Source organism: Chenopodium quinoa, unplaced genomic scaffold (genome assembly GCF_001683475.1).
Source record: "Chenopodium quinoa cultivar QQ74 unplaced genomic scaffold, ASM168347v1, whole genome shotgun sequence".
Taxonomy (NCBI): domain Eukaryota; kingdom Viridiplantae; phylum Streptophyta; class Magnoliopsida; order Caryophyllales; family Amaranthaceae; genus Chenopodium; species Chenopodium quinoa.
Genome location: NW_018744460.1, coordinates 2,841,922 through 2,854,254, shown reverse-complemented (window position 1 = coordinate 2,854,254; position 12,333 = coordinate 2,841,922). Strand labels below are relative to the sequence as shown.

The following is a 12,333-nucleotide window of genomic DNA, read 5'->3' as shown; positions in this document are numbered from 1 at the left end:
TTTTTTTGAAATACACTTAATTGAGAAGTAGCACTGAAAAAGAAGAAGAAAAAATGGAGGAGAGAGAAAGATGAAGGTCAAAGTGCAATGGCTACCTATTCTCCCCTTCACCCTTCGTGCAAGTTTTGCTCTTTTTTTTTTTTTTTTTTTTTGGGATTATATTTTATGTACAAGTGACATAAATTTTAGCTACTTTGGGTAATATAGTTATGATACTTGTATTTGTTACTTCTAATTTTAAAATTTATTATTGCATTAGGTTAGTAGGAAAATGGGATAAATTAAGAACCTGGATTTAATTATTGTAATTACCAAAATAAATCGTCTTAAGGTGAATATTGGAGACAATCAATATGGTGGATAAACAACTACATCTTGCACGGTAAAAAGGGGCGAATGAATGGTGCGTAAAAGTGGTGAGAAACAGTGTAGTAGCGGTTTTGATTAGGAAGAAAGGGGGATCCTCTTAGGAGGGGTAGGGTCGTGGGTACTTGGCTAAGGTGAGTACTCTCAACTGCCGTAAAATAAAGTGAGTGGAGTCCACTAGATTAGATTTGAGTAAAGATGACATTTGGTCGGGTTTAGGTAATGACATGGATAGTTAGGCACAAGGTAAGCGTTACTTTATGTGTTTGTCTTGCCATGTACCACTTTTTTCATAAAAAGTGCATGTTAAAGCATGTCAATATAAAAAAAAAATTGACTTAGGCACGTAAGCACGACACGACACGACACGACCGACACGATAACTTTTGGGTTTGAATTGTGTTTGGGATAATCTATTAGAAATTTCTCAAGGCTAGCGAGATCAGCCATCACAACCACGTTTAAGTTTGACCTCTTTAATTTGAATTTCCTCCTAATCACATTAATTAAGCAAAACTAAATAAAAGATCAGTCATAGTCTCTTACAATGTACATTGGAACTCTAAACACTTGTCTTAGTACGAATATTATTAATCAAAGACGTACTTCTTTATTTATAATTAATTAATTGCAATAGCAGGGTATGTACATAGATGCAGGAGCCAAAGTAAAAATCTTATATGGAGTTACACAAAGTATAAGTAGGGACGGAGGGTTATTTATTTGTTAGTGAGAAAGGTGATAATATTAATATAGGTAGGGTAAGTGGAAGAAAAATAATAATATATTAGTGAATCATTATAGAAAATGTTGCTAATCTTGTAATTAATTAAAATTGGAGTAATTTCTATTTCAAATGAGAACCTTTAATTTATTGATTAATGTCTATATAAGAATTTGTAATATATAATAATTGCCTAATACTAGTTTTTTTTTCATGATACATAAAGCCGATTATGGCTCAAGAAGTACCTGATTTTTTAATTTTTTTTTAGGATATTGTTTACCTAGGTAGTTTGATGAAGTCATACATGTGTTTTGTTAAGCTTAATTTAACTTAGCATGTGTTGATAGTTTGTTTTTTTTTTTTTTCTCATTAAACTCAAGCTTTATTTAATTCAACTTATTTTGCATGCATGAGGTTATAATATCTTAACTTATTTGAATGTATACAAGTACATTATAAGAACCAATATTTCATGTCAAAAAAAAAAAAAAAAAAAAAGAGAGAGAGAGAGAGAACCTTTTTTCACCTATTTTGGCCATGATAAATGATTCCTTGAAAAAATCTTCAACCTATATTTTATACTCGTGATTCTCATGAATGAAGCAAAGGTGGTGTGCTTTTATACGTACTTAATTAGCGCAATAATTTAACCTAGATCATGAATTTCCAACAATGGTAGACTTCAAAGTGTGAGGAACATCGTTCCTTTCAAAGTGCTTCCCACTTCATTAGATATCATTAACAAGCTGTATAATTCATACTTCGTATTTAATAGTAGTTGGCATTTCATCGAGCTAAACCATCAAACATCCAGCTTGATGGTTACCAGGCCAATGCTGGATAGTTCGTTGTAGTTTGGTGGTGATGGTTATTATCTTATTACGCCTTGAAAATTAAAAAGAGCAGATATGTGAGATTGTCTCACACTAATTTATTTTGTGACTTTAAAAGTTATCCTCTAGAAATATAACAAGTCTTCTTTTAAAGTACACGAAGTTATAATTAATCTGAATTTTTCAATAAGTTATATTGTAAGAACTGAACATACAAGTCTCTTGCCAAAACGAAAAGGATATTATCCGTGGATAAGCTAACAAATAATATTCCAAGTCAACATCTATATAAATTAACAATTCTATTAGCTAAAGTAGGATAGAGGGGCAGCAACTAAGACATCAGCTATATAATCAGCATTATCAAGATATTTATGTGGCATATTAATATATTATTGAATATGAGCTCAATAACATAATTCATCTGCTCTTTAAATATTACAACGTTGATTTTTTATTTCCTTTTATGAAAGTTTTATAATTCTTTCAGATTGCACATAAATTCTCTATATCTCTTTCTCATTATATGAGTATATTTTTATTGTTCTCTTCATCCCGATGATCTCTTAATATAGTATGCATGATGCATCTCATACATGTTACAATAATTAAGGATCCAGGGAAGTAGGTTACATACCCTTTCTCACAAAAAAATCAAGAAGCAAATTCTTAAATATTAAAGTCCTTCGGAAAATGGAAAACGAGTGACATGGCAAAATATGAATTATACAATAGTCAGACATGCTTTGAGTTATTTAATCTTTGTTAATTTGCTACCTAATTGTACATCAGACATACATAGCCTTACAATAAGGCAATGGACAACTTGCCAAAAAAATATTAGCTGCCTACAATACTTATAGATAACATCCACATCAACTTGTTAGGGATATGCTGTCAGCCTGTCACAAAAATTTGTAGTTAAAATGACAGTTCATTAATATCCTATGCAATCGGATTTCGTCTCGACCCTAAAAAAAACTATCATATGCAACAAAACAATGACCTATGTTTAGTTCTATCAAAAAAGTTTATTGCCACTAGAGGAAAGTGTAAATACATTTGGCTACTTACATCAGGTGCAAGTGTGCAACCAGCATAGCATGATTCAGTAAGATAGATTGACAACATAATAGACTTGATTGTGCAAGACCACCATGCTTTGTTGCATCAAATGCGGCAAACGTACTTCAATTAGATTAATTACATTTGGTTTTCAAATTTGCTCGAAAAGATTATTTGCATCTGGAGGATAGTGACTAAGCCACTTTCAACCGATACAACAATCCTCCTGAATTAAATATCCTAACTCAGATACCTGGACCATTCATACAATATTTTTATTTATACACTGCTTAAAGGCGAGGAAATGCTAATCAGTCAATCTAAGATTTAAGTACAACAAAATACAGCTAATGCCGGTTAGGTTAATACTATGGCCTCATGATAGTCATAACTGAGTCATAAGTAATTCAATACTTCTGCCGGATAAGTTGAAGCTACCCACTGGCAAGTATGTTTGATAGAGATATAGTTTGGTTCATGTGCTAGGGCCAGCCACCCTCACGGAGACAACCAAAAAATGGGATGGTTCTTGGTTAATCTCCGAGCATAAATTTTGGCAGTGGAGATGAGCAGACTAGTCAACACCCTTCAGGCCCCTCCAAGGCATGGGAAATTCAAGGATGATGAGAAAGTAACTTCTTTCAGACTCCCTGATGTATTGAACCTCACCATTCATAATCTTCAGAATCTTTCGGCACATGCTCAGCCCAATGCCTTCCTTAGTTTCCCAATTACTGTTGCGGAACATATCTTGGACCAAATCTGGAGGTAGGCCTTCACCAGGGCACACCAACCTTTTTAACAGAGTAAAGAAAATCAATTGAGTTTGATACAGAAGTTCCTAACAGTTTGCTCATACAATTTGCTCATATGAAAAACTGAAAACTATGTTAATAAAAAGAAATGTCTGTAAAATTTTAAGGGTATATGACGATCACAAAAACTGTAACTGCTCCTTTTAGTCTGCCATATCTCAAATGACAATACTAGCATCATGAGAAGAAGCAACACAACTTTCTCACAGAATCACAACATATTAAGGATCTCTGACAACAACCAATTTGCTACGGCACTATAAGATGATGTTCCAAATTACTAGTTAACTCGACTTTCTTTACATTGGTACATCTTATATTCCTGACTTAACACTGACAATTTTAATGTTAAGAAAATTAAACTATTTCTTTGCCCCCCCTTTCTTTCATCACTATTTTACAGGGGAAAAAAACACAATAATAACAAAATCGAAATTCAACCCACAGATCATGATGTTACAAGGCAAGCCAGCATTGGACCAGACAAATCACTTTAAAAGAGCTGACTGATGAAGTGAGAATGGATTAAAAGATGATAAATTTATGTTGTTTACGCTCCAAGGCATGCCTAAACAATATGACATCCGGATCATCTTTGTTATAAGCAAATGGTCTCATATCCATGAAGTCTAAGTTTGAAGTCCAGGAGCCAACTTTAATCAAGGACCTTTATCCCTGGTGCAGGGTGATTTTCTCATTAATTTATAGGGAGCTAGAATCATAAGCTATGTGTGGGAAATTTTCTGAATGGTGTTCACTCAGATCAAGGAATGCATATGGTTTTTCAAATGAAAAGGTCAGGACCAATAATCATCAACAAACTGAAGATCATGGAAAGTAATGGCCATGTGAATCGGATTTGCCTATATATGCAGACAAAATTAGGGAAGTTCTACAGAACTGGAAAAAAACTCAATCTTACACCAGAGTTTTGTTCTCTGCAAATATAAATGTAGTGAAGTACTACCATCTTTGCAAGTATTACTTAAAATATATTTCTACTTGACTCAAGTAACTGTGTTAGCATGATCTTTCACCCTTTTTCACATTTGTCACAGAAGGCTTTTCTCATACATGCACGTAGGCACGTAGCTGTTTCTTGCATTACCCATTAATTTATGACACGATTCACTATTGAGTTTTGAGCAGCTGATGATGAGCAACTTCCAGCTTCATTAGTATTTCATGACTACAATAAAACAACCCACATATTAAGGGTTATAAGAAGGCCTAAAGCATCTCCTAAGACACAAGTAACTGAATGTAAAGAGTATGCCTCCCAGGCTACTGGATTACATCTTCTAGGGCTAATATCTATGTCTACAGCAGGTAGGTGGATTCCACCACAAGATATGTATAGGAAAAATTTCAGTCACTTAAACCTGACCATAATCTTGGAGGCTGTATGACTAAAAGCATCATTTCTGAAGTTCTAACAGCTACCTTCCCCCAGCTCCCTAATTCAGACATCGAAACAAAACGGGGTTCACTCTTAAGTACTCTCATGATAACTGCTTGTATTTAAGAGCCTTCACATATAATTTAATAATGTTATACAAAATATCATTTATTTCCCAATCTAAGCTATTATGGGTGGTTAAACACCTAAACTTTTCCAAAGTACCCACACCTTCATACAATGGCAGTTTTGCCACTAGAGAAGTTGGACACATAATCACTTCCAAGCAACATAGGCCAGGGATTCTAAGCAGCAGAGTCTGTAACAGAAATTTAGGAGTGTCAAGAAAGTTTTTCAAATAGATTATTGGAATTTGGAATAGTTACTTTGCTTGTATTCTGCACTCATTTTCAGAGGAAAGAAATGCAAAGATTTTTTTAATGTTTACAGAAACTTGTAGAGTTTATAAGGTACATATGTCCTTTCTGCAGGAAGATGAAGAACGAAGAAAAACTAGAGAGGGCTTATAGTAGTAGGAACAATTAACAGCTTTGAGTTACAATGGACTACATTCTATAGTGAGGTAGCTAGTCAATTTGTGCCTTTCTAAAATACACCTGAACTCTGCAATCTTGGGTGCTTGGGTAAGTATACAGTAAACACGTCAAAATATCACTTGTGAACCACAAAGTCCACAAACAAGATTCTCTTGTACAGTATGATATAAATGACTTACATAAAAGTACACCACAAAAAGGTACGTAGCATGAAATTCAGAAGTTTACACTACGGTAAAATTGAGAATTCTCATAAAATACATCAGCGCCTCACCAGCAAATATATTATTTTTAAGTTTCAACCAAGTCATTTGACTTGACCATATGTCCATATGTAGCAAATACGCTTTCAATATAAAGATGAAATCCGAAGGAAAAAGTACCGGCAAAAATATTAAAGTATTTCAGTAACACACCCTAACCAAAATTTCCGATACAGTCACATTATAGAAAGTGATGACTAAAATACTGGTGTACGAACTATACAGGAGGAAAGCAAATGAAAATGAAAAGTATTAACTTTAGGGATCATGTATTTATCCAAGTCACATTAGAAAGAATAATAAGTTAATGAATGAAAGCAGTCATAACGTTGTACCATACCTGAACTCAATGTAAACAACATTTTGCCCATCAGATATCTGCTTCAGTCTTGGTTGAACATGAATCTCCACCCAGCCATCAGGAGAAGGTGCATGACGAACCATATTTACCAAAAATTCTGCCAAAATTTGCTGAGTTCTAACTTGATCCCCACAGATAGCCAGAGTTTTGATTTCTTCTGGAATATCCCTGATTAACTGTAAGCCTCTTTCTCGCAGCAGTATCATGACTTGGCTCACAACTGCATTTATGACACTTCCCAGCATAAACTCAGCCTTGTCCAGCTCTAAAGCACTAGAGGAAAAAAAAAGATTTATATATCAGTCATCAATCACTATTAAAAGTAATGTATATTGAAATATGGAAATCTAGATGGAAGTTAAGCATTACATATTTGACAGCAAAAGGTAGAAGCAATGAAAATAAAAAATCTGAAGAGAGGTAGAATCCAAGAAATTCTAATGGTGCAGATTATTAGAAGGGATGATGCAAGTATTAGTTCCTTCCCTGCCCGTGCAAGCATATTGCTGAATAAGATCCATAGAACATTTTTTTTATATAGAAAAAAAAAAATAAAAAAAAAAAACCCGGCCCTATGGTCTGAGAAACACAATCTAACACACACCAAGATAATGATGATCCCGTTAAAATAGAAGAATACAAGCATAACAATAGGCCACAAAAATATCAGATCTGTGTGAGAATGAACTCCAGGGTTGAATGCATGAATTGCAATAATATTTAGAAAAGAGTGTTCAATATTAGTATTTGAACATGAGCATTAAAAGAGTGTTCAATATGACAATTGAAAACTTACTTATCATCAAAGATTTCCACATTGATATCTTCCACAATCTTCTGAATTTGTTTCTCACAGGCATTACTTGTCTCAATAAACTGCTTCAGATCTTCACTCAAATCTGTAGCTTCCAAAAGTGAATTAGCAAACCGTATCCCATTTAGGGGATTCTTTATTTCTTGAGAAAGATAAGCCAATTCTTTCATCCTTTCAAAGCACAATTTTTCCTGTTGTCTCTGGACTTTGATCATTTGTTGCAATTCAGTATTTGCTATCTGCAAGAAGCAGAAGGCTCCAATAATATGGCCATTCATGTTAACTCTCTTGTTCGCGGTCAATAGAGCTTGCACAAATTTTCCATTACGGTCACAGAAAGAAAATGGAAATTTGTCAGCATCCTGCCCTCCAATGGCACTATGCAAAACAATCATAAATTTGGTCAAAGCATCTTGACCCTTAAGCCGGCAACAAGCACCAAAAATCTCCCCAACCAACATCTTTCCCATGACCTCTCCTCTGCTCCATCCAGTAAGGTTCTCCAAGGCAGTGTTCCACTCGGTACAACAAGTATTCTCATCCGAAGCAAAGATAGGGGGAATTAAAGGGTTAGGGCTATGAATGATAGACTTATAATCACCCTGTATGTTGATGAATTTATCCATTACAACTTTCTGACCAGTAACATCTTGGCCTACAAAACATACTCCAACTATATTGTTTATGTAGTCTTTGCTGGAGCAAGCATTCACAACTACATAAACAGCTTTATTATGCTGCTCGGAACCAAATGTTTTCAACTTTATCTCTATATTCTTATCTTCTTCACCTGAAACATCCAATTTAGCGAGTTAAATACTTGTCAAGTTACTACCTTTACGAAGAATGCCAAGGAAATTCTAAAAGTTGTCAATAACAGATGCACCACAAAGAGAGAAAAATAAATACTCAGGTGTTTGGAAACCCTAATATAGTTTTACATGGACCAAAGTAAGGGGTGAAATTCAACTTTGGTGATCAATTGATAATCTTTGCCAAAAGGATGTTGTCAATTTGCCATTGTTGTGTAAAGTGAGATAACTCCTCAAAAGATACCAAATCTTGCACATTACGCACCCTACCATCAAGTGTATTAAACATACCACAACACTATCAAATACTTCGTATACTACTAATCTACCACAGTTAACCCGAAGCATCATAATAAGACATACCATAATACCATCATAATCATAATGGAACTACCACAACCTTAGGAGGCACCACTTCCATACCTTTCTTTTGTAAACAAGAAAAATATAAAGTAAAAGGTATCTCACCACACGTCATCCTTTTAATGGATCTACCTAATCTAGACAAAAATAACATTTCATATTGGAGTGTTACTCAAAGGTATGTTACACTGTTATTGTTTTATTGTTTACACTAATCTCTTTCTTATCACCAGTGAAGCCATGTAGCTACTCATAATAAAATTACAATACAGGAAATATTCAAAACTTTGGCAATACTACCTCCGTTTCCTATTATGTGCAACAAAGGAATATTTTATATCTCACAAATAATACCCCTTGTCGCACATAATAAGAAACGGAGGTAATAAGTTAATTCCATTTGGTTTAGCAGACTGTACTTACATTCCAAAGTATGAACATTTTACAAGAAATTAATTCTAAATATTTTGTATAAACCACCTATGACGCACCTTGATTTCTTGCTCCCTCTAATCCAAGACCTTGGTTACTTGAAAACAATAATTTACGGCCAATTTGTACCATTAATTATTACAGTGGAAAAGCTCAAAGCAGCAGTCTAATAATAAGAAAAGCTAAATTAACCTTTTATTAACCATAAAAAGGGAAAGGTAGTCCTCATTTGTAATCCAATAGTCCAATAAAGTTTCTGAGACCAAACTTCAGTAAATCTATCAAAACAAGAATTTATGTTAGCAAGTTACCTCCTAAAGCGTGATGAAGAAGCTCCTGAACAATTTCTTCAGATTCTTTAAAGACAAGGTCATGAACTAAAGATTTTCCCATGGCTTCCTCCACAGAGAGCCCAGTCAACTCAGCAATCTTCGCATTCCACCCATTAATGCATCCATTTACATCAACAGCAAATATTGGTGCAGTTGCAGTTTCAATCAACCTAACCATTTCTCTTGCAACTGAACTTAGTTCATCCATCCCTTGCATCTCTATATCTCCACCCCCAGTATACACAACTGCCTTGGAATTGGCAGCGTCTGCATCCTTGAACGTGTCTCGCAGAATAAGCTGCAACGAATGAATAGCATCCATCTCTGCATTCTCCCATGGCATGCTCCGACTTTTGACAACTTCCAGGAAAGCTTTAAATGAAGAGCGTGGATGCATCCTTTGTACATCATCCTTGTCCTTAGGATGATGCTTTGCACCACCCCACTTGATTTCTTTTGCAGTGTGTGACCTGAACCAGAAAAGGAAATCCCTTTGTGTTATATAAGCAACAGCCATGCCACAAACTGCATCAGCAAGTGCTGCTGCCCCAGGGTAACCTGCATCAGCTAAACTGTCTGTGCTCAAACCAGTAGAGTCCCCATGGTAAGTCAATAACCACTGCACAATATCCTTTAGTTGGGCCTCAGTTGGGGTCACACCTAACGGATAGTAATTACCCCGGTACAGGAGGGCTGCCCCATCACACTTCACCAGATCCATAATACTCGGGCTTTGAGTAACAATTCCAGTGGGAGAATCTCGGAGGAGCATGTCACATAACAGAGTTTGAGTCCTTAGAACACGTTTTTCCAACATCTGCGAAGCTAATTGCAACTCCATGTTCAATTGTAGGCCAAACGCCTGCATTAAGAACTCACAAGCATATCTGAGCGGGAAAGGAATAGACCGTGGAGATGTATGATGGCATACCACCAAACCCCACAATCTCATTGCATTCCTACCTCCAACAGCAGCTTCATCATCACTTCCATTGATAATCACTGCCATGACTAAAGAGGCAATCGAGCCCATATTAGCCATATACTGAGAGTGACAACCATGAGGAGCCCTAAGTGTGGAGCCAACCAAGCAAAGAGGCTGCTGTAAACGTTCATCCTGAACCACAGACACAGGTTTGGCATGGCAATCCACGATCATCCTAACCCGGTTTTGCTTAAACAAAAACCTCGACGCCTGAGGTATATCCGTGGCAGGATAATGCAACCCGATATAAGGCTCTAATTCAGGCTGCTTACTCTCAGCCACAACCTCCCCATGCTCATCTTCATGGAACTTATACACCATAACCCTATCATAACCAGTAAGCTGTCTTACACTCTCAACCACAGTATCACACAAAAGCTTAATATCTCCCCCAGGCAAAGACTGCAAATGCGAAATCGCCCTCACGGCAAGCTTCTGAGACTGAACAGCCCCTGCAATCGACAACGCCGGGTCCTCCGTCCGAGCCGGCTCAAGATCAATAACAATCCCCACATCAATCCTATGCAAAATTGCATAAAAGGGTTTCCCAGAAACCTTAGAATGAATCCAAACAGGGTTCAAAAGAGTAATTTCCCTAGCCCCAAATGCCTTTTCCAACAAAACCACACTATTAGACATAAATAGGGTTCTAACATCAACTCCAATCATCAAAACTTCAGGCCTTTCTTGCTCAATTGAAGGTACAGTATGAGGATTAAGACCCAACATTTCCCTTGCATTTTCACTAAAAGCAATGACCCTAAAATTGGATTCATCAATAGCAATCATACACCCAAATGGCTGAATTTTACCACCCCTTTGAATTCTAGACAAATATGCAGTAATTTGTTTCTCAGGAACAGATTGAATTGAAGATGATTTTACAGATTGTGAGTAATCAAAGGACTTACCAGATTCCCCAGATTGTTCAAAAGCAGCATGTAAACGAGCATCAACAGTGTACTGGGCTATTGCTTTGCTCATTGAATCAGAAGGATTATGAACTTGATTGTGGGATTGTGAACCTCTGCTAGCAGAACCCATTTCAGATTATGCTGTTTTCTCCCTATTTTTCCAAAGAGGAGAGAGAAACAGGGACAGTAGAGAGAGAAAGAGAGGGTGTTTATTGGGGTGCTGCGGAAAAATGTTGGTGGCAAAGACAACAGTGATAGAGAACTAGAGAAGAAGGGGGGTTGTAGGAGAGAGAAAGAGTGTGAAATTTTGGATTTTGGATTTTGGATTTGGTAGTCGTGGCTGTTTTTAGATGGACTGTAAGCCAACACACTTTCTCATTAATTTTCTTTTCTTAGATTGGTTTTCCATTTTTGCATTTGTCGAGTTTTTACCTTTTATATTACTGCCCCTCTATGAGCATGTGCAATAAAGATAGGTTGTGGGTCATGTGACTCGTGTCGAATCATGTCTCATGCTAACTTATGTGTCATGGGGTTGATTAGACGATAAAGATAGGTTGTAGGTCGTGTTTCATGTCGAATTTGTATGTTGGAGTTGGTAAGGCTCGGCTCAAGGTTTAGCCTAGGAGTTTTGTATTGTGTTGGGTAGGTTGTGTCAGGTCGTGTTTCATGTCGAATTTGCATATTTTGGAGTTGGTTAGTCTCGGCTCATGGATTAGCTTAGGAGTTTTGTATTGTGTTGTCATGTCGTGTCGTGTCATGTCATGTTCTATCGTGATTTTTCAATTAAATAATGTCGCACATGGTCCATCATTGTATATGTGTTGTGCAGTGTCTATTATGTGCTCATGTTGTGTCGTGTTGTAATTTTAAACGAAAAAAGTTATTGTGAAATTGAGATTCCTTATCATGCACCCAGCAAAGCCCTAGAAGCATATCATTTAAATTTCTTTTCTTTTGTTCGTGAAAAATATCTCCTCTTATGTTACTCTCTATCATAAATGACATTTGTATTGCTTCTCCCGAATTCTCACTCCATACCACCATGCCACGCCTTGCTTATGACTAGTTGTGCTCTTACTAAATTGGCTATATACGGACCATTCCGTACTATCGGGTTTAGGTTATAGAAATTCAATTTAATTCATTAATCGGTAATCTTATTTTGATGATATTAGCGGTAGTAGATTGTAGTAACTAATAGATATTTGTATTGGTTAGTTTGATGATTAGTGGATTGTCAATTGTATAGTCTCTCAACTGATACAGTAGATGTTAGTAGTAACTAGTTTGAT

General features: G+C 36.1%; 1 protein-coding gene across 1 annotated transcript; it reads right to left on the bottom strand.

Annotated features, from left to right (window-relative positions):
• Positions 1 to 3,087: 3,087 nt before the first annotated feature.
• Positions 3,088 to 11,499, bottom strand: LOC110697283 (phytochrome B-like). Its single transcript, XM_021874648.1, has 4 exons — positions 9,119 to 11,499; positions 7,183 to 7,990; positions 6,366 to 6,659; positions 3,088 to 3,785 (listed from the first exon to the last, which is right to left on the bottom strand). Exons 1-4 carry the CDS (start codon positions 11,166 to 11,168, stop codon positions 3,566 to 3,568), a joined length of 3,372 nt encoding a protein of 1,123 aa, XP_021730340.1. The 5' UTR covers positions 11,169 to 11,499; the 3' UTR covers positions 3,088 to 3,565.
• Positions 11,500 to 12,333: the final 834 nt, after the last annotated feature.